Source organism: Corvus brachyrhynchos, unplaced genomic scaffold (genome assembly GCF_000691975.1).
Source record: "Corvus brachyrhynchos isolate BGI_N302 unplaced genomic scaffold, ASM69197v1 scaffold130, whole genome shotgun sequence".
Classification (NCBI taxonomy): Eukaryota; Metazoa; Chordata; class Aves; order Passeriformes; family Corvidae; genus Corvus; species Corvus brachyrhynchos.
Genome location: NW_008236193.1, coordinates 177,642 through 199,682, shown reverse-complemented (window position 1 = coordinate 199,682; position 22,041 = coordinate 177,642). Strand labels below are relative to the sequence as shown.

The window sequence follows — 22,041 nt, the reverse complement described above, 5'->3', positions numbered from 1 at the left end:
CAGCAGAAATAAGCAGAAGAAGCTTTACTTGAAATGAAACCATTCTCTTAATCCTGGGGAACCCCACTCCATTCCCTCTGCTGAGCTCAGAGCCAGTAAATGAGGTGCTGTCTGAGAGTTTGAGGTCACAAAGGTGTGGTTGGAAAATTCACTTCATGTTCAGAAGGTGCTTTAAGGGAAAACCTGGAGGGCTTTTTTTTATTTTTTTTGATCTTCTGCTCTCTGTCCCCTCCCAGCTGTTTCTGGCTTTTGGCATTGGGCATGAGCCAGTCCAGGATGCTCTAGGAATGGGGCAGAATGGTCCTGTCTGTGTTGGGGACCAAGGTCATCTGTGATATCCTTAATGTGTGCTCTCTTGCTGGTGTGTCAGTTATGGCTGATTTCTTGTTAAAGAGAAAGACAGGGTGATTTTGAGGGATATTTTGTGGCAAAAGAGTGATTTTGAGGAGTGTTTTGAGGCGGGGTGGATGGGGACACAATGACCCTTGTCTGGGCTAAGCCTTGTGCAGGTTTTTGCACACCATTTGCCTGTTTTGGGCTTAGTCCTGGGGTTGCCTTTAATGATGGAAGGGCTGGGGTGGAGGAAGGGTCATTGCTGGAGATAAAGGGTAATGAGAAGCCAAGGGCTCCTTGGAGAGGAGAGTAAAGTGGGTGTAGAGCTCCTCATCTCGGAGGGAGGAGGAGGAACAGGCCCTGTGTTGGTGCTGGCTGAGTGCTCTGAGCTCAGGGCTGCTTTGGGCTCCTCCAGCTCATTTCTTTTATGATTTCTGCTTATGGAGCACTCAGACCACTCAGCTCCTTTTTGCTCATGCAAACACACCCTGAGCCCCCAGCACCTTCCTCTGCCTCTTTGGATGTGCTGTCCTGGCTTCCGTTGGAGCTGATGGATCCAAGAGTTCCTTTGGGACAGGAGATGGATTTTCAGCATGTCCTTAAATCCATCTTCAATGGCTTGGTCTGACTACGAGTCCAAATCAAAAGCAAGAGAGAGAAGAGTAAGGAGAGGTGGCCAGGAGCAGATAGGGGCAAACAGGGGCATTGCAATGACTCCCTGCTGGAATTCCTCCTGTGATTTATTTTGCAGACTCATTTAAGATCCAGTACATGCAGTTCATGGCATACATGAAAACTCCTCAGTACAAAGCAAGTCTGCAACAGTTACTGGAGCAGGAAAAGGTGGGTTTCACTTTTTAACATTTCTAAACAAAATTACCAGGCTGAAGTTCCTGGGATGTGGGGAAGAGTGCTGGAGATGGGAACTGTGTGCATTTACACCACTCCTCCTTGGGCTGAACAACTGCCAGGGGATTTTGTTGCAAACTCAGTTTTTGTGTGCTTAAATCTGCAAAATGATAGAGCTGCACCCCCCCATTCCTTCTGTGCCCCCACCTGACAATGCTGACTTAAAATCACAGAATCCCAGGATTATTTGGGTTGGAAGGGACCCTACAGCCCATCCAGTCTCACCCCTGCCATGGCAGGGACCCCTTCCATTGTCCCAGGGTGCTCCAAGTGCCATCCAGCCTGGCCTTGGGCACTTCCAGGGATGGGTTCCTCCCAACCCAACCCAGTTCCAGGATTCTCTGAACCACAGTTCACAGGGATTGAGAAACCCAAGCTGTCATCACAGATTTAGGGGATTTAGCTCAGCATCCTTGGTGCTGATAATCAGAATGCATTGGATTGCACTGGTGGGCAAAGTGTAAATGTAAATCCATGGATCCAAATCATGCACTGGAATACATGGAAAGGCAAGGAGAGTCCTGGAGCTGTGCAGTGGGATGTTTCTCTGCCATGGAGCCACCAGCAGAGGGAGGAGATTTCCTGCCTGAACACCTTCTTGTTGTGCTTTATCTCAGCTATGAATGATCTAATTGCTGTATCAATTAGCCCTGATGAGAGTCTGTTCCTGCTCCTTCTGCAGAGGAGCCTTTCTCCATAATGCTCAGCAATAAACTTGAACTTGCAGTTAAAACCTTCCAGTGCCTAAAGGGGCTCCAAGAGAGCTGGAGAGGGCCAGGACCCAGGGAATGGCTTCCCAGTGCCAGAGGGCAGGGCTGGATGGGATATTGGGCAGGAATTGTTCCCTGGGAGGGTGGGCAGGCCCTGGCCCAGGGTGCCCAGAGCAGCTGGGGCTGCCCCTGGATCCCTGGCAGTGCCCAAGGCCAGGCTGGACATTGGGGCTTGGAGCAGCCTGGGGCAGTGGGAGGTGTCCCTGCCCACGGCAGGGGTGGCACTGGATGGGCTTTAAGGTCCTTCCAGCCCAAACCAGTCTGGGATTCTGTCCAGGTCCAGCTTTTGGCATTCCCTGTGGAAGCTTTCCTTTGCTCTGTACCTTTGTAAGAGCATCAGCATAAAGCCACTGGGCTTTTTTATCGTGTTTTCCATATTGGGAACTCTCCAAAGGAGAGAGATTAACTTGTGCCACCCCATTTCTTACTGAGAAGTGGTTGATGCTGGTGTGGTGTTCATGGAAACCTCTTTTCTGTGGATATTTCCATTTGCTTTCACAGTCAATCAGCACTTTGAATTTTCATCTTTTTCCTTAAGCAGCAGATTTTTCTGCTTGTTCTGCACTCGTCAGGAAAGTCAGCATGAAGTGAACTTGTCTTTGCAGAAATGAAATGATGGTGTGCAAGGGTTGTGCCCTGCACAGAGAAGGAATCAGGAGTGTGGAAAAGTCATCACTTGGTGGTGGTGTCCAACAGCTGCTCCACACTTTTAAACATTAAAATGAGGAATTCAGTATGAAAATATTTTTTTATGGAGTGCTACATGGCAAATTAAACCTCACAGAGGCAGAACTTGGCTGGGTGAGGGGCTGGCTCTGGTCTGCTCAGCAATTCCCTCTTACAGGAAGGTTTTCAAGTACAATAAAAATCTCTCTGTAATAATGATTTTAAAATCAGCTGCTGCTTCCCAGAGTGCCCTTAGATGGAGCTGTCAGCCCCTGCAGTGCCTGGGAAAGCTGAATGAAATGCCTCGTGTTGAAAACAAAAATGATTGTTCGGCATCACCCAGAGCAGCCCCTTCAGCATTGCAGGGACTGTGTGTTCCTGCACGTGGGGAGTTTCCAGCACTGCTGCTTCCCTGCTTGGAGGATCAGTCATGGAGTCCTGGAATTGTTAAAGTTGGAAAAGATCAAGGTGCTTTTTGCACCCCACTTTTCCTGGAGCAGTGGCTCAGGGGCTGCACAATCCCTGCTTGGCCTCAGCAGCACGAGTGGAGAGCAGGATAATCCCAAAGCTGCCTCTCCTTGCTGCACTAATCCTGCATTTGGGGCTGCAAAAATGAGGCTCATCAGCCAGTCCTGTCCTGCCCTTTGCTGTGCATGGCCACGGATCGAGGGAGCAGGGATCTGGGATGTTCTGGGCAGGGAATGTGCTGTGAGTGGCTCGGGTGACCCGCTGAAATAATGGTGGCACAAGTGGGAAAACTGGCTTGGATTATTTAGGACTTTCTTCCTGCCTTCTCCCCCAGTGTATTTTCATTTACTGCATCTCTTCCATGAGTATTGGATAGGGAAACTCTGAACTGGGGCTCTGGGGATTTAGAGCCAGTTCCCAGCTTGGGAGCAGATTTTGTGCAGATAATCTTTTCCAGTTCTATTTCTGCTCTGTAGGATGTGATTATTGCTGCTGCTTCACAATGCACTAGGAGGATAAAAATGAGTTTTTAAGACAGCCTTGATTGTATTTTACCATACAGGGGGAAAAACCTACTTTAAAGCTCTTTTCAGGTGCCTTAACTCCACCAGTATCACACCCCAACAAATCCAGGCTCTCAGGAGTCTGGGGCTGGGCTGGATGAGCTCCTGCATCTTCCCCTAAGCTCAGCTTCACCCCCAAAGTATTCCACAAACATCTCCTTGAGATGGCCCATGCTGCAGCTGGTGCTAAAAGTGTTTCCTCACTGTTCCCTCTTCCAGGAGAAGAATGCTCAGCTGCTGGGGACAGCCCAGCAGTTATTCACCCACTGCCAGGCCCAGAAAGAGGAAATCAAACGGCTCTTTCAGCAGAAGCTCGATGAGGTACCTCTGTGCTGGGGGGGATGGTTCTGAGTCAGCTGCATGTGAACGTTTTTGGTCAAGCTGAATGAGACCAGAGCAGTCTCAGGCCTCGAGCCTCTGCTTTGCAGCAGATCAGGCTCAGGAAGGTGGAATCTGTGTCACTCTCTGGTTATGTTTTGTGCTTGGTGTTGGAATTGCTGTGTGCCCCGTGCCCGAGGAATGGGACAAACCACAGCCATGTGGTGTTTGGTGAAGGATTCATCCCCTGCTGCTCAAACAAACTCTGTGTTGCCAACCAAGCTCAGGAGCACAGGAGGAAATGTGGGGGCTCTCCACAGACAGTGCTGGTGGCTGGCAAAGCCTAAATGCCAGGTTTACAGCTGAATGGGTGGAACAGCAACTCCAAGGTTGTTGTGTCCTTCCTTGTTATCCCCCAGCAACCACAAAGTGCCTTGGAGAATGCTGGGGGAGGTCCTGAGAGCTGCAGAGTTCTGCAGATCTCCTCAGTGTCACTTGGGAATGGGACATCACCTGGAATGAGGGTGTCAGGGCCTTACTGAGTGATCTCTTCTCACCTTTTAGCTGGGAGTTAAAGCTCTGACATACAATGACCTGATCCAAGCTCAGAAGGAAATCTCTGCTCACAACCAGCAGCTGAAAGAACAGACAAAACAGCTGGAGAAGGACAACAGTGAACTCAGGAATCAGAGCTTGCAGCTGGTGAGTCCAGCCCCTGGGCTGGGAACAGGGGGTGCTGCCCTTTGGGTGAGGACAGGGCAGGAGCTGGGGGCTGAAACATCATCCAGCTGCTCAGGGTCCTTTGAAACAGAGGGGTGATGGGGGGAAACCTGCAGGGAACCCTTTTTTACCTTTTATTTACCCTGTAGCAAATCCTGAGGTGGCAGTTGGCTCTGGCCTCAGGTGTGTCCCCAAAGAGCTCTGGATGTCACTGGGTCTGGAGCTGGCTGGACAGGGAGTTTGTGCAGGGCTTGCTCTGGCCATAACTCCTGTGGTGCTCATCTGGGTAACTCAAAGAACCATGGAACTGTTAATGTGGGAAAAGACCTTTAAGATCAAGTCCAACCAGCACCACCACCATGCTCACCAGAGCACCACATCCTCAAGTGCCACATCCACACATTGTTTGAGCACTTCCAGGGGTGGTGACTCCACCACTGCCCCAGACAGCCCCTTCCAGTGCTTGACAACCCTTTCTGTGAAGAATTTTTCCCAATATCCAGCCCAAACCTCCCCTGGCCCAGCCTGAGGCCGTTCCCTCTCCTCCTGTCCCTGTTCCCTGTGAGCAGAGCCCGACCCCCCCCGGCTGCCCCCTCCTGTCAGGGACTTGTGCAGAGCCACAAGGTCCCCCCTGAGCCTCCTTTGCTCCAGGCTGAGCCCTCTCAGGAGGTAGCTGAGGGGAATATCTGGATGTGGAACAGTGAGGGTGGGTGATAACTCTGTTGTAGAAGAGCCAGGCCACCTGCTGCCACACTCCCCAGCACCAGGCTGGGAGGATTTTGCAATGGGCTAAAGAGGTTCTTGCACACTCAGTGCAAAGTTCCTGGCTTTCAGCAGCAACCTCAGGCAGTGTGGAGGGGTGAGAGCTGTGTTTTGACCTGTTTGTCCCTGTCCCTGTGTCTCCCCCCAGCTGAAGGCTCGGTGTGAAGAACTGAAGCTGGATTGGTCAACGCTGTCACTGGAGAACTTGCTGAAAGAGAAGCAGGCCTTGAAGAATCAGATTTCTGAGAAGCAAAAGCACTGTTTGGAACTGCAGGTAGAGAGCAAGGAGCAAATCAGAGTCACCAGTTTGGGGTAGCTCTTGGGCAGTGGGCCAGTTATGGGTGTTACACTGAATATGATGGGAAAGGATGAACCAGGTGCTGCTTTTTTGTTTCTTCTTTTTTATTCCCCCAGAGATTGATCTTTCTATTAGAGGATTTTAGTAACTAAGGATGTGGATAACTTTTAAAGGCAGTAGATACCATGACCTGATTCCTTGGTGATGCTGTGGAAGGAGGAATCGTGGTTTATCTTTACATATAATTAAAAATCACAAGCTGGTGATTTTCATGTGTGCTTTGATGTCTCAATTCAGGAATCATAGAATTCCAGTCTGGTTTGGGTTGGAAGGGACCTTAAAGCTCATCTTACTCCACCCCTGCCATGGACAGGGACGCCTTCCACCATCCCAGGTTGCTCCATGCCCCGTCCAGCCTCGCCTTGGGCACTGCCAGGGATAGGGTGGGAATAATTTCCCCCAGAGCGATTATTTCGCATAGTGACAAGAAATTCAACTCCTTTGTGTGAAGAGCTTTTCTTTCCCTGTGAGATTGGCTCTAGAGCTGTTCCAGCCTTTTGCTGGATGCCTTGGCCTGGAGTGCCCTTTCCCTTCCGTGGCAGTACTCCGTTACTCCACACTCTCTCTGTAAGTTGGAGATATCTTCCTTTTGGTTTTAAGATCTGAAATGTTCTTTCTCAGAGGCTCTGAGCCATTCCCCTCACCTGGGCCTTTAGGTCTCAAGCTCAGAGCAGAAATTTTTTCTCAAACTTTGGGTCCCTCGTTATGCATTGTTCCCAGAAGTAGGGACACTTCTACTTAGAAGGATTTGGAAGCAAAACTCCATAATGGGATAGAGTTGTTAACTGTAATCTTTACCTTTTGTTTTCCTCTTCATTTAAAGATCAGCATCGTGGAGCTTGAGAAGAGTCAGCGGCAGCAGGAGCTGCTGCAGCTCAAGTCCTACACGCCCTCAGAGGAGCCCCTGTCAGTGCAGCTGCACAGCAAAACCCACCTGAGCCGTGACCCTGAGGCTGAGCACGGCAGGTTCCAGCTGGAGCTGGAGTGCTCCAAGTTCCCCATGCCCCACATCAATGGCATGAGCCCCGAGCTGTCCATGAACGGCCACGCCACCCCCTACGAGCTCCAGCACGCCTTCAGCCGGCCCTCGTCCAAGCAGAACACCCCCCAGTACCCTAACTCCCACCTGGACCAGGACATCGTGCCCTGCACCCCCAACCACAGCAGCAGGCAGAAGGCAGACAAGGTGACCAGCCTGGCCCTCCCTGATTACACCAGGTTTTCCCCAGCTAAAATTGCCCTGCGGAGACACTTGAATCAGGACCACGGAGTCAATGGGAAAGCAACAGCTAATGAGATACAGAGGTGAGAGGGGAGAAGGATGGCTGGTGTTAACCTGTTGATTTGGGTTGTGGAAAGATATTTTTCGAAGTGGAGGTTTATGTGTTTTAAAAAGTTTTGTTTCAAGAAAACTCACAGTGAGAACTTATGGGGATAAATGAGGTGGGACGGTGCCTTGAGTGTGGCACAGGAATTCCTCATCACTGGCTTTTGTATCCTCATAGTTGTACACCTCTCTTCCAGAGCTGAGCACGTCAAAGAGAATGGCCTTACATATCCAAGCCCTGGAATTGCAAATGGCATAAAGCTGAGTCCTCAGGAAACTCGGCCCTCCTCCCCCGCGGCCTTACCCAGTGCAGGAGAGAAGGTAAAGGATCTGCTGCTGCTGCTCAGGTGCTGCCCCTGGGGCAGCAAAGGGAAGGTTGGCCACACTGGGCAATGCAGGAATACTGCATTCTATGGCCAGCTTGGCAGGGCAAATGACACAAGATGCAGTGGGTGTGATGCAATAAATCAGAGCTGGCCAAAGGGAGGGGAAGATGTGCTCCTCTCTGAGCACCAGTAATGCAGTGGTTGATCTGGCACGTGTCTGCTTGAGCTGGGAAAGGAGGCTCTTTCATAGTTAGAAAAATAAAGAGTAAAAAAATATGGTCCATGTAATTGGTGCAGCCATGGAGCATATTGGGGCTCACAGAGCAGCAGGTGCCCTCCAGTAGCAGGTTGCCATGGAAATGCATCTGGCTGCTACAGAGGGCCTCAAGATACAAATTCTGATGTCTGAGTGCTTTTCACAGAGCTCTAACCAAAACACAGGGAAATGAGCTTGCCTAAGGCTTCCTTTCCCTGATGCTCGGGGCCAGCAGTGGCTTTAATTTACACATTTCTGTGCTGTGGGATGTTGCTGTCCCAGGAGCCTGGTGCTGGTAACCAAGCTGCTCCACGCCTGCCCTGTCTGATGTGCAGTCATTTCTCTTGGTCCTGTAATTCCTTAAAAAAAAAGGAGTGGGGGGAATGACACAAACATAGAAAGGAGCAGGTTATCACTACCTTAAAAACCTTTTCAATATCCTGTGGAAGAACTTTGCTTTCTTTGTTTGATTTTACAGGTTTTGAGAGAGAGAACCTCTGTGAGTAATGGAGAAACTATCACCAGCCTCCCTATCAGTATTCCTCTGAGCACAGTGCAGCCCAATAAACTCCCTGTTAGTATCCCTCTGGCCAGCGTAGTCCTACCTAGCCGTGTTGAGAAGGTGGTGAGTAAGGGATTGTCAACACTTTCCATCCCTAACTAAAATCCCAGTGGGCAGGAATGGGGTGCTGTGCCCCAGCATCCTCCAGGGGCTGCTGATCCTGGAGCTCTGCTCCTCGGGGGAGGCTGCTGGGGGATGCATCCTCTTGGCTCTTAGATTGTGGAGATTTTTCCTCTCCTTTCTCTGTGGGAATGGGGGGAGAGGTAGGGGGTGGTTCAGCCAGGAGGGAGGAGAGTGAAGTAAATGCCTCAGGAGAGCCTTGTCTGGAATGTCTGGCTTGGTGGAAGAGCCTGAGAGTTCCTGGCAGTGGGAGCAGAGAATTTGCATGTCAGTTTGTTCTCAGCCCTGCTTTCTGCAGGAACCTGGGAGAGAATTATTCTGTCTCAGTCACCTCGGAGCTGTTTGTTCTCCTCACACGTGTGCAGGGTGGGCTTCAACAGCCCCTCGGGGCTGTGATACCTCGCATGTGAGTGACTGCTCTATAGCAGAGAGCTTCTGGGGCCATCTCTTGTTGAGATGTGACAAGTCCCTGCTTCTCTGAGTGGAGGAGGAGTTCAAATAAGCCTGGTCCAGTTTCTCACACCAGTTTGTCACAGAAGTGCTGCAGCAGAGAACTGAGAAGCATTTGCTGCTTTTCCTGAGTGCTGTGAGTTAGAATCCATCCATGGCTTGTCTTTCAACCCCATATTGGGAAAGCTGGAGTTGGTTCACAGTATTGAATCCATTGCATTTTTCCAGCTGAAGACTTCTGGCTTTAGCAGAACCAGAGTCTGCCCAGCTCTGAGCAGAGGCTGGGTGTCCTCAGGGCAGTGTCAGCCCTGGGTGGCACCTCCCTGTTTGTTCAGGCTGCCATTTCACAGGTGTTCTCCCTGTTTAGGAAAACACCCTCAGAGAATGTCCCAGAGAACACAGCCTGATGCACTTCATGTTCCCTTTAGGGTTGTTCTGGGGACATCATACAACCATCAGTCTCCTCCCTGCTGCAGCAGTGGGCTGAGGCATTGCTGCTCCTGGCAGAGCTGTCCTGAGCCTGAATATCCTGTGATGATGAGCCTCCCTCTTTGCCTGGTGTCTGCTGTGTGACATACTGCTGCAGTGTAATTCAGCACAGCATTTTTAGCCCATAACCTGCTGATCCATGTTTTTCTCAAAACAAGCTGAATCTAGGACATACAGGAAGCAGAGTCACTTCCCTAGGCAGATGTGCTAATGCATGTGGATTTGGTTTAAACTGTGCACTTCTGATGCTGTTCCCTGTCCTGACACGCCTGTTTCTCTCCCCAGAGAAGCACACCCAGCCCAGTTCACCAGAGTAGAGACTCATCGACACTTGAAAAGCAGATTGGTGCTAGTTCTCATAATGGCATAAGCAATGCTGCTGGAAACAAGCCTCTGGCTTTGGCTACCTCAGGTAACAGCCTCCCCTGGGCACAGCTGCTCCTGTGCTGGGGCAGCACCAAACGCACGTGGCCGAGGTTTCCAAGCACTTTTTGCCAGGTGCTGCAGGCACTGGAGTGCTGGATAACTGGGGGTGAGACCAGAAACTCGTGGGTGATGCTCTAATGTGCCTCCAGCTTGGGTGCATCTGGCAGAAAGGGTTGGGTTGATGTGCCTTCACCTGTAAATAAACAGTTGCTTCTGTAATTTCTATGGGGATCCAGAGATTCCCACAGATTTACAGCGTGGCAAACCTGCAGAGTGTTGCACAGCTGTGTCCTAAGCTGGTGATCTGGCTCTAAAAGTTTTATTTTACACGGTGGTGGGGTCTTTAAATAGAAGAATTAAGTTTTTGGGGCAGGTTACAGAGGTTCCTCACGAGCAGCTGTAAGGCACAAGTACCTTGTGGTGGGAAAAGCTCAAATGGGAGAGGATGGGGATCCCTTTAGGTGCAGACATTGCTTCTGAACTCACTCATCTGTGGAAATCATGGTCTTTAGCTACCCCGGGAATGTTGTGGGCCAGGAAAAGTAGGTTCTACAGCTGATCCCTCACCAGAGAGTGCTTTTGTTCTCAGTGTTTACCGCCCCGAGGGGCTTGGGTTGTTTCAGCATCTGTTTTGCAAAGGGCTTGGCTGCATTTTTCTATAAAACCAATGAAGTATTTAAAAAAACCTTGTTGTAAACCATTACCATGTTCCCTTCTGCCCCTTTCATTTAGAGAGCCCAGGCCATCCTGGAGCCCTAAACCCATTTATGATACCCCGTGACAAACACTGAATTCCCTTCCCAAGATTCCTCCCTTGTGGCATTTTCCTGCCACGATGTCTTTGAAGATCCCCTGTCACTTCCTAAGTCACAGCCTTTTGTTTAATTTGGAGGAGGTGGGCTGTGTGGATGGTAAAGTCTTTCCTTTTTTTGGGGAAGGGAAGAACTGAGTCTGGCCATCCATTTCCTTGATGGAAGGAAGAGTTGAGAGTAGAGGAGCCCCGATTTCAGAAGGGGTGATAGCTCAAACAAAGCTGACACTTGAATTCCATGTAAAACTGGGAGGAGCACGTGTTATATGGGATACCTCCATATACCACGTGAATTTTCCTGAACTGGCAAGAGAGCAGTGGGAGTCCCTAACCCCAACTGGCGCCTCAGCACCCAGAGCCACGTTCTCACTGCCCCGTGGACAAGCAGCCAAGTGTTTCCCGTGTAACCCAGGGCCACTGGCTGTTCTCCAGGCAGAGCTGGAATCCCTCCCGGCCCTCCCAGCCCTGTACTCGGTGACCTCTCTCTCGCTCAGCCCCAGCAATGATCAATACTTTCCCTCTCAACAGGTTTTTCTTACTCTTCTGGCTCCGTGGCAGTCAATGGAAATCTTACAAACAGCCCAGCCCATCTTAACCATAGTGTTGATCAGGCAGCTCTGGACGACTCTGGGAGTCTCTTTAACTCTGTAGGGTCTCGGAGTTCCACTCCACAACATCCTTTGCTAATGATGAGGAACTCTGGGCAGAACTCCCCTGCTCAGCAGCACTCGAGCCCCCGCTTAAGTGGCCCGGCCCAGAGCCTGGCAGGGGGACTGCAGAGTGCAGAGGCTCAGAAGATCTTTGCCGAAGGAACAAAGGGGGACCTGCAGTCTGATGCAGCGTTTTCAGATCCTGAGAACGAGGCCAAGAGGAGAATCATCTTTACAATCTCTCCTAATACAGGACATGTAAAACAATCCCCTTCCAGCAAGCACAGCCCTGTGCCCGCCAGCGCCCGGCCGGACGGCGGCCAGGCCCACGCGCAGGACGGGAAGAAGCGGGGCCGGCGGAAGAGATCCTCCACTGGGAATCCCAGCGGGAACGCCGCCGTCTCCCCGAAACGCAAACCCCTGCCCTCGGTGGCCGGGCTCTTTACGCAGCCCTCGGGGTCGCCGCTCAATATCAACTCCATGGTAAGGGCCCCACGGGAGGAGCTGTGCTTTGGGAAAGCTCTTGGAATTAGGGATAAGCTGCAGGCTCCCAGGCTGGAGCTGGAATTGCTGTGGAGGCTCTTTGCAGCAATTCTCCTGCCTCTCGTTTTCACGGAGTTGGTGAACAGTTTGTGTGTAAGCAGAGCGTCTTCAAAGAGCTCTTTGCTCTCAGAGCATTAAAAATTAAAAATAATCTCTCATGACAAAGAGCTTGTTTCTGCAGTGGAGTTGATTTTTGAGGCTGTAGATTCAATATTTTGAAAATAGTTTAAGCTGAGATTGACTAAACAGCAGAGGAGTGCCAGAAGCATATGGCATCCTCGCTAATGAAGCCAGCTAGAGAGTTGTGTGCATGTGATCCTGCAGTGTCGTTTGAGAAGAAAAGGTTTATCCCAGGTCTTCATTTCTGCCTTCAAACATAAAATCAAGGAATGAGAATTAGCTGGTTTCCCAAGTTCCATTTAAGCTTTTGCCCCAGTTCTCGTGCAGGAGGTGGGATGTAGCAGCAGCAGTGCTAAACCAGCAGCTGTTGGATGTCCCAGAGCAAGTTACACCTGCATTAATGTCCTTAACAAGATGCCTTTCCAGGGATACTCTCATCTGTAACTGCTTTCTCTCCTTCTCACCCAGGTCAATAACATTAACCAGCCCTTAGAAATAACAGCCATTTCCTCTCCTGAAAACTCCCTGAAGAACTCTCCTGTTCCTTACCAGGACAATGACCAGCCCCCAGTGCTGAAAAAGGAGAAGCCCCTCGTTCAGACCAACGGTGTCCATTACTCCCCCCTGACATCGGATGACGAGCAGGGCTCTGAGGATGAGCACAATAGCAGCAGGTGAATGCACAGGCACCGTTCCAGGATGAGGTTTCTCTCAGGGCTGATAACACTGCTCTCAGCAGCAGGGGTGTGTTTAAACCTCTTTGTTCCCCTTGCTTGGAGGCCCATCCCATTATCCCAAACCTCGTACGTGGCTGAAGCTGTGAACAGGGAAGGCATTCAGGCAGTAGAATGTGGGAACCTGCTGCTGCTGCTGTGCTTGCAAGGCTGGCAGGGCCTGGCCTCGGAGAGAACTGGTGGAGAAATGACTGAGGGAAATGGAGGAGACTGAGGGGAGGCTCCTGGGGGCTGCAGCTCCTCCCGAGGGGAGGCGGAGGAATTAAACAACTGAAAATTGAGAGAAGAGGAAGCAATACCTTAAGCAGATCCTGACAGAAGTATCCGGTGCTTGGGAGGTTTAGGTTGGATATTGAGAAGAAGTTCCTGCCCCCAAGGCTGCTGGGCACTGCCCGGGCCCCCCAGGGAATGGGCCCGGCCCCGAGGCTGCCAGAGCTGCAGGAGCGTTTGGACAGCGCTCTCAGGGATGCCCAGGCTGGGGTTGTTGGGGTGTCTGTGCAGGGCCAGGGGCTGCACTGATGATCCCTGAGGGTCCCTTCCAGCTCAGGATACTCCAGGATTCTGTAATTTTCTTACTGTGCTGCTTTGTAGGAGCACTGAGGTTGTGTGTGATCTCTAAGGATTTGTCTCCTGCTCACTCCCAGTTTAAAACTTTGTTCAATTCCTGCCCCAAACTATTGATGTGTTACCCTGGAAACGGATTTCTTTGCACCCTTTGCCTGCCTGTGGGGTGCAATATTTTTCTTGTTTCAGATGCTGGAAAACTGTCCAAGGGCAGGGCTAGATGGGATATTGGGAAGGAATTGTTCCCTGGGAGGGGGGTGGGGAGGCCCTGGAGCAGGGTGCCCAGAGCAGCTGGGGCTGCCCCTGGATCCCTGGAAGTGCCCAAGGCCAGGCTGGACATTGGGGCTTGGAGCAGCCTGGGACAGTGGGAGGTGTCCCTGCCATGGCAAGGGTGGAATGGGATGAGCTTTGAGGTCCAGCCCAACCCAAAACATTCCATGATTCTGTGAGAAATAACCACAATAGAAATGTGGTTTGACTTCTTGTTTTGAAAGAAAAACAACAAAGTTCTCTGAACGTGCACTAATCCCCTCAAAGAGCAGTAATTCTGTAATAGCTCCTGCTTAAAGTTTGTGATGGGTGTTTTGATTCTTATAAATTCCTTTAGTGACACAAAACTGTGGGGCTGACTTGGTTTTTATACTCTCCCATCTGATAAGACCTGATCATGAGGAGTGTAGGTTGTGAGGGTAAATGTACAACAGAAGGTTTGCTATAAGTGCTATAACCTTTCTATTTTCCCACTAGAATTGAGAGGAAAATTGCAACAATATCATTGGAAAGCAAATCTCCACAGAAGACTGTTGAAAATGGTACGTGTGAGGAACGTGAATTGTTTGTGGTTATGGCTGGGCCTGGGGATGGGTGAAGCTGTGTCGGAGCTGCTGGACAAAGTGCAGTTTTTAATCATCATTAAGTGGCTGCTAATTATAGATTTTGGGTCACTTCTTTCTGTAGTCACAGGTCACCAAAGATCTGACCAGTTTTTTACTGACTCAGGGTTTGAGGAGGGATCTGTAGGATAAAGGTAGGGGGGAAAAGCAGATCAGTGTTCTCAAACTTCTCCAGAGTGTTCAACTGAATTTTAAGGACTTTAAGGTGACTTCACAAATATTTCTGCCTTTGGATCAGAAATAGAATTACAGACTGATAAAAGGTGGGTGTTGAAGGATAAAAAACGTGGGTGCTGCCCAGAGAAGGGAACGGAGCTGGGGAAGGGGCTGAAACACCAGGAGTGGCTGAGGAAGCTGGAAAGGGGCTCAGCCTGGAGCAAAGGAGGCTCAGGGGGGACCTTGTGGCTCTGCACAACTCCCTGACAGGAGGGGGCAGCCGGGGGGGTCGGGCTCTGCTCGCAGGGAACAGGGACAGGAGGAGAGGGAATGGCCTCAGGCTGGGCCAGGGGAGGCTCAGGTTGGATATTGGGGAAAATTTCTTCACAGAAAGGGTTGTCTGGGGCAGTGGTGGAGTCACCATCCCTGCAAGCGTTCAAACAACAGTGGAGGTGGCACTTGGGGACATGGTTTAGTGGTGACCATGGTGGTGGTGCTGGCTGATGATCTTAAAGGTCTCTTCCAACCTTAAGGACTCTGTGATTCTATCAAACCCCATTCTCAAGGGGCAGATTTAGTGAATGCTGTTTATTGACATTTGTAAACCTTCCCCCCCCAACCAGGTGGCAGCTTATCGGGGAGGAAACAAGCACAAAGCAACGAGAACATGAACAGCAGCAAATGGAAATCGACTTTTTCACCGATATCCGACATCAACCTGACCAAAACCACAGACAGCCCCTTGCAGGCGGTGTCAGCTCTGAGCCAGAACTCCCTGTTTGCCTTCAGGCCTCCCTCCGAGGACGGGCTGGCCATGGACACCAAGGTCCCGGGACACCCCAGGAAAAGCCTGGCTGTGCCCTCGGACGGGCTGAGCCCTGGCACAAACCCCCCCAACGGCTTCACCTACAACGGGGGCCTGTCCAGCGAGCTGGGCTTGCACGGCTTCATGGACAGCGCTGCTCTTCCACACAAAGCTCCGGACGGGACGGCTTCCAATTGCTCCCTGGGGTTCCCCTCGCAGCGAGGCAAAGACCTGGGGGTGTCGGACACGAACCTTTTCCTGAACAAGAGGCAGCTGGAAGGTCTGGGCAGCAAGGGAGAAGAGCTGAGCCGGCCAGGGGTGAAGGGCAAAGAGCTCAGCGAGCTGAGCGTCCGAGCGGGGGGGTCTGCGGAGAAAAACTCTGTGCAGCACAACGGGAAGGTCGGCAAGGGAAGGGACCGAGATGTGGAGTTTAAAAATGGCCACAACCTTTTCATTTCTGCTGCTGTTTCGTCTGGTGGCCTTCTGAATGGTAAAAGCCTTTCTACTGCTGTCTCCTCAGCAGGGACCCCAGCGCCGTCTGTCCCGACGCATCATCCTTTCCTCAACACTCTGACCACTGGATCGCAGTTCCCCCTCGGCCCCATGGCCTTGCAAGCAAACCTCAACTCGGTGACAAATTCCTCAGTATTGCAGTCCTTATTTAATTCAATGCCAGCTGCTGCCAGTCTGGTCCACGTGTCATCAGCTGCAACCAGACTGACTAATTCTCACACTATGGGGAACTTCTCTCCTGGGGTTACAGGTGGAACAGTTGGAGGTAGGCAGAACTCTTTCTCTGGTATAAGACAGGGCCTAAAGGAAAGTCTGACACTGCCTCTCCAGGGGTGAAACCCTTTCATTTCTACAGGATGTGAAGCAGATCTGTCCCACATAACCAGTCTCCTCTCTCTCTCTCTCTCTCGGAATTGCTAGGATGAGTTCAGTTCCCCACAGTGAAATCTCATGAGCTTTGTCTGCTAGATGAGCTTGTTGTACCACCTTAATGAAACAATACACCCAGACTTTGTGATTGATAATGTTTGCTTGTTCAGATGTTGCTGTGTTGGAACCAACTTAGGTCTGCCTGCAGGTAACAGATTTCACTTGTGCTGGTATCATGTTAAGGATCTCTAACTTGTCAACTTGAGTAAATGTTGAGATTAGGCCTTGAATGGATTTAGCATGATCCAGGAGGAGCAGAACATCAGAGGAGCTGGTGTTGGGAGTTCTGTAGCGTTCTGGCCCTTGAATGGACATGAAGAGCATTTCTTGGCCAGGAAGGGCAATGCCATATGCACCTTGCACTTCTGGGATTCTGCACAGGCTTGGCTTCTGTGGCCCACACCGGGGACAAGCTGGCAGGACTAGAAGATAGGCTGAACCTGCCATTTCTAAGTGTCCAGGGCAGTTTTTCTTACCTGTCCATAATCATTCAGGCACCATGTCGGGAAATCCTAACTCTCACATCTCTCAGCACGTAGATTTGCTGGAATTACAACTCCCCTCTGCTGCCCTGTAAGTGGGGGAGCAGGAGGGTGGGGAGGGAAGAGCAGCACTTTGAGTCTTCAGATAACCAACTCTAAAGACCACTTCTAATCTCATCAAAACTCTGCCCGTGTGGTATAGAACTGACAGTTCTTGGGTCTGACCATTTTTCCTCGTGGCATTTAGAGGTTGGCAGTAGGAAAGGTAAGTGGAACCTTTTGTACCTCCTGGCCTGCACCATTATCTCTTCATTGCTTGCTGCCTTCTCACGCTGCATATTTTTGTATGGGGCTGTAACTATTATAATTTTGCTTTTTGTTTGTTTGTTTGTTTTTTCTTTTTTTTTTTTTTCTTTTTTGTTTTGTTTCTCTTGTCACTTGAGACTGTACAAAGCCCATCTGTTGAAGCTGAGTTTTTCTCTCCTGTTTGCAGGTATTTTTAACCATGCGGTGCCTTCTGCCTCCTCTCCTCATCAATTTGGAGCCAGTTTCAGCAGCAGTGCTGTCTCTAGCAGCACCGTGCTAAGCTTAAACCCTCTGCAGGCTGTTGCCAGCACCTCATCCTCATCCTTCCCACCCTCTTCCTCTAATTTAGTAACATCTAGTGAGACTAGACCTGCTCAGCACCTCAACAGAGCGCCAGTGCAATCTGTCTTCCATCCCCCTCCGCCCCCTCCTAACGTGTCCTTGCCTCCCCCTCCTCCTTTACTCGCTTCTAACTCCGAGCCTGCTCTCCTGCAGAACCTGCCCTCCATCCCCCCCGGCGAGACGTTCCTGCCCTCCTCCTCCTCCTTCTCCTCTGCTCCTGTCCAGTCTAACTCTTCTTTGTCTATTAAACTGGCTTCTCTCCAGCACAAACCCTCCCGCCCCTCCTTTACAGTCCATCACCCACCCCTGCCCCGCGTGCTCCCGCAGCCCAACGCCGCTGGCACGGCCGCTATGTGGGTGACCCTTGGCATGCAGCCTCCTTATGCTTCGCACCTTTCGGGGGTTAAGCCACGATAAAGAGCTTGCTTAGCTAACAGTTCTTGTTTTGTAAGGTAAGGCCAGACACAAAACCAGAGGAGTTTGCGTGCGACGTGCTCACTGACGCTTCTTCCTTTGCAGAGAGAGGTCGGGGCCGGGCTCTGTCAAACAGAAACCTCTGAAATGGGGAAAGCGACCTCTAAAATGGGGGAGAGAAACCTCTAAAATGGGGAGAGAAACCTCTAAAATGTGAGGAGCAAATCACCCGGTGGCAGAGGATGGAAAGTGTTGATGCTCTCTGTTTTGGGAGTCAGGATTTCTCGACAAGGAGTGCTTGCAGGGGTAGCTCTGCTCTTGCTCAGGGTTATGTTCAGGCTAAGATCTCTTCCTAGAAAGAGAGAGTGTTCTTTCTGGAGGTAGTAACAGGAGGAAATGTCTATTTTTCATGTGGTTTTATACAGTTGTTGGAAGTGGGTGTTGCCCATCTGATCCCCCTCCCCTCCTGCACAGCCTGTTTATCCCAAACCAGTCCTCGTCCGTGGCATTGAGGTGCCCAAAGGTGCCTCTTTGTGACTGTATGTGACAACGTGGTGGTCAGTAAAAACTGCCAGACAACAGCAGCTACTCTAAATAGTCATAAAGTTCAAAATCTCTAGGTTATAAGCTTCAGCTTTGCTTGGAGAGCAAATTCCCTGGGCCTGCAGTGCAGTCAGTGTCCCCTGCATCACTGCAAACACAACCACAGGTAGCAGAGAAGGGCTGTGACTCCCCTGTCACTTCCCTGTGCTGGACTCTCTGCCAGGGCTGGCAGGAACAGTCTCAGCAGATGTTTTCTTTATGCCCACAAGCCCTGGGAGCACAGGGAATGTGCAGGGGGAAGTGGGAGCAGGAGAGGAGGGTTCTGGAGGCTGTGTGCATTTCTCCTGAAGCAGGGGTTTATTGAACTGTCTCTAGAGCAACTCCAGAATAAACTGTACCACCACAGAGCTGGGTACTGTGGTTCATGCAAACACTCTGTGGCAATCCTGCTGTACCAACTCGTGCTTGCCAAGTGCATCCAGCGTGTCCGGCCCCGGAGCTGGCTCCGTGCTTTCCTTGTAGGTCTTTGATGTTGTTGCTGTCCGCTGGTACCAAAGCTACAAACGTGGTTGAACACACTTTGCTGCTTATAAAACTCAATTACAACCTACCTGAGAGAGCCTCTGTGCATTGTGTGTAGTGTCTTCCTCATCAAATTCCTCCTCAGACACCATAAACCCCTGGTTAGGCTTTTGGGAGGCACGTAAGTATCGCCAGGTCCTTCCCCGCAGCGAAGGGAGGCTGAGGAAGGGCTTTGTGTGCCAGCAGAGAGGTGTGGGCTTGGAAAACCCTGGATAGAGACAGGATGGGGATGGTGAGGAGGGTCAGTTTGGGGTGTGTGTAGTGAGAGCAGCGTGAGAGTCTCTGCTGGAGTTACCTGGACCTGAGGCCATGCTAGACTAGGATCCCACAAGTGTGACAGTCCCTGAAAACCTTTGAGAGTAGAGGTGAGGCACAAAAGGGACTTGTAGGAGAGTAGCTGGGTGCCAAATCTGGGTTGTGGAGCACAGGAGCAGAACTGGTGGTACCAGAGGTGGTTGTGATGCCAAGCCCTGTGACTTGAACTCAGTTCAGGTGTTTGAGCAGTGACCTTGACTTCAGTGAGAACAGATGTGCTCAGTCCTTGAGGAAGCAGGGCTGGAACCAGGAATTGGGGACTAAAATCACCTGCTTTGCTTCTGTTCTCTGGAGCCAGGCTGGGAGAGCTGGGGGTGCTCACCTGGAGAGGAGAAGGCTCCAGGGAGAGCTCCGAGCCCCTTGCAGGGCCTAAAGGGGCTCCAGGAGAGCTGCAGAGGGACTGGGGACAAGGCATGGAGGGCCAGGAGCCAGGGAATGGCTTCCCAGTGCCAGAGGGCAGGGCTGGATGGGAGATTGGGCAGGAATTGTTCCCTGGGAGGGTGGGCAGGCCCTGGCACAGGGTGCCCAGAGCAGCTGGGGCTGCCCCTGGATCCCTGGCAGTGCCCAAGGCCAGGCTGGACATTGGGGCTGGGAGCAGCCTGGGACAGTGGGAGGTGTCCCTGCCCATGGCAGGGGTGGAATGGGATGAGCTTTGAGGTCCCTCCCAACCCAAACCATTCCATGATTCACAACATCTCTCTCCCACAACAATAACAAAACTCAAAGCAGATTAACTTGTGCTATAAAAATGTAAAATACTGAGGGGAGAAATACCTTTCTTATTCTTTTTCCCCCCACTTGGTGTCTGTCCCATAGGACAGAGTTCAACACAGTCACAGCTTGAAACACTGCAGCGTTTGGAGGGGCCCGGTGTCCCTTGGAGCATCCGTCCTTTAATTGGGATTGGATCAAGATTTGCTTCACCTGAGGAGGTCTTGGAGCAATGTAGGAATGATTGACACATCTAACAACACAGCAGATTTTTGCCTTTTTTATTTAGATGAGTCTCTTCCTCTCCTGTTGTGCAGGTAACTAGGATTTCTACCTCAACCCAATGTGACCTATGCAAGGACAACGTGGACCAACTTCACTCGGCTTCCACTGAAAGGTGCTCACCTGGCCTGTGCAGGGGTTTCTACTCTCTTACTACTGGACAAAAATAAAAACCATAAAAAAGACCTAAACAACAGAGCAAATATTTACTGTGAATCTGAGTAAAAAAAAAAAAAAAAAAAGAAAAAAAAAAGGAAAAAAAAAGAAAAAAAAGGCAAAAGAAATGCTTAAAGCTCCAGTTTGTATTGTTGATAGTTTAGATAAAGTATTTATCTTTTTTTTAAAGTGAAAACAATTTTGACTTATTTTATTCCACCTAGACTCATAAATACAAGTTATTATTATTAAATTCTCTGAATACTAAAGGACTGGCACACCAGCAGAGATGTTAAAGAGCCTCCTCGGTGCTATTTTGTCCGTCAGAACTGTGCCTCTGGTTTGAATCCTTGGTGCTGATTTTGGGGGGGTTGACCAATGCCAAACCCAGTTCTCAAAGGTCTGCAGATTGTTTATTCCCCTGACTCTGTTCATATCCCAAAATCTGCTTGCTTGGCTGCAGGGGAGCGACAGAGGAAGGAATTCTCCTCCCTGGGGGTTTGATTTGGACTGAGCCAGGCGCTTTTTAATGGGTGGGTTTTAATTGAGTTTGTGACTAACGAGGGCTCTGTGCTCCCCTCTGGAGCAGCCTGGGCAGGCACAGTTGCAACAGGAGAAATCCAAGTCCTGCCCCATCCCAACTACTTCCCTGGGCCATTTGCAGTTGCTGGTGGCACTCGGGTCACTGTGAATTTTGGTAGCTGGTTGGTAACTCTTTCTTGGGGCTTATGAACAGGGTGTGGGGTCAGTGGTGTTGGTGCAGCCCTTTCCCAGCACGGGGAAGACTGAACATTGTGCTTCTGTCCTGCTGCAGGGCACAGACTTGCTTAGCTCGTTGTTTCTCTGTTCCAAGCACGACGCATTTCGTTGGTAGGGTTTTGATTCTTGACTCCGACCTGGCTTGGCCGTGTCCCTGGATTGCCAAGGTGCTTTTTGCTATCGTGTTCCTTTGCTTTTGGGTAGGTTCTTGAATGGTAGTTCACAAAAACACCCCGAGCTGGCTGCCTGTGCTGCCACTGTCCCCCCTGGGGCAGGGACCTGTGTTGTGACTCGGTGTCGTGTGTGCAGGAAGGGCTGATTTTACAGAGGTCTGATGAGAACTTGTGAGTTTCCTATATTGTATTTCCTTTATTTTTAGGTTTTACAATGCACAATAAACCTGTAAAAACTTATTTATTCAAGTGCACAAAGTGAGGAGGAGAAGGAGGATCCGTTCAAGTGGGAATCAGGCTGGTCTGAGTTCAGGCTGGGCCAAGCACTTATAAAGGAAACTGCAGTAGAAAGGGGATTGCAGCAGCAAAATGACTGGAAAAAAGTCACGTTCAGGCTTTGGGAAACACCTCCCTGCTGGCCCTGGTGCTCAGAGGGGCAACACTATGTCCTTAAATCCCTTCTAGTGCTCCCTGGTGAGTGTCCGCTGCAGCCATCAGGCACTGGCAGGAGCTCCATGGAGCATCCCGGGGTCACAAACAGCAGCTCAGCTCCTGCCTCTGGCTGTGGGCTCAGTGAGGTCCCTGTGCCCTCCTGTGCTCTCCTGTGCCTGGATCCAGGAGGGCTGGGAGTGCTTGGAGAGCGGGTGAGGGGCTGCAGCAGCTCCCACCCTCTGCAGGGTTCAGTTCTCATCCTGGGCAGTCTTAGGAGACATTTAGGACCAGGTGCAGTTGTTCTGTGATTCCTGAGCGTGTCTTCCATAGGAGCCTCTGTGTGCAGACTCTGGGGATCTGCCTTTGCCTCCTCATCCACTGGGAAGGGCAGGGCCTGAAAGCCCTGGGAGTTGGGGGCATTTTGGATGTTTTCTGCTTTGTGTGTGGGACAGGGTGTGTCCTGCTGAGGGACTGGCAGGCCGAGGGAAACCCGGAAAAAGGGC

The 22,041-nt window shown here is 50.9% G+C and overlaps 1 protein-coding gene across 5 annotated transcripts in view; it reads left to right on the top strand.

Annotated features, from left to right (window-relative positions):
- Window positions 1-22,041, top strand: part of DOT1L (DOT1 like histone lysine methyltransferase) — a 73,909-nt gene that overhangs the window by 46,564 nt on the left and 5,304 nt on the right. For 2 of the 5 annotated variants that reach the window (XR_001863592.1, XM_017739133.1), the window contains exons 16-29: window positions 1,085-1,176; window positions 3,929-4,030; window positions 4,592-4,729; window positions 5,658-5,783; window positions 6,691-7,172; window positions 7,392-7,515; window positions 8,255-8,401; window positions 9,683-9,809; window positions 11,163-11,767; window positions 12,416-12,621; window positions 13,993-14,057; window positions 14,918-15,877; window positions 17,017-17,623; window positions 20,054-22,041. The exon at window positions 20,054-22,041 is cut by the window's right edge. Coding sequence is in view for 4 of the 5 variants with exons in the window: in XM_017739133.1 (XP_017594622.1) it covers window positions 1,085-1,176; window positions 3,929-4,030; window positions 4,592-4,729; window positions 5,658-5,783; window positions 6,691-7,172; window positions 7,392-7,515; window positions 8,255-8,401; window positions 9,683-9,809; window positions 11,163-11,767; window positions 12,416-12,621; window positions 13,993-14,057; window positions 14,918-15,877; window positions 17,017-17,588 (3,746 nt within the window). In the remaining variant the exon portion in view is untranslated. The remainder of the gene's footprint in view (window positions 1-1,084; window positions 1,177-3,928; window positions 4,031-4,591; window positions 4,730-5,657; window positions 5,784-6,690; window positions 7,173-7,391; window positions 7,516-8,254; window positions 8,402-9,682; window positions 9,810-11,162; window positions 11,768-12,415; window positions 12,622-13,992; window positions 14,058-14,917; window positions 15,878-17,016; window positions 17,624-20,053) is intronic. The other 3 variants (XM_017739143.1, XM_017739148.1, XM_017739154.1) reach the window with 3 other exon arrangements.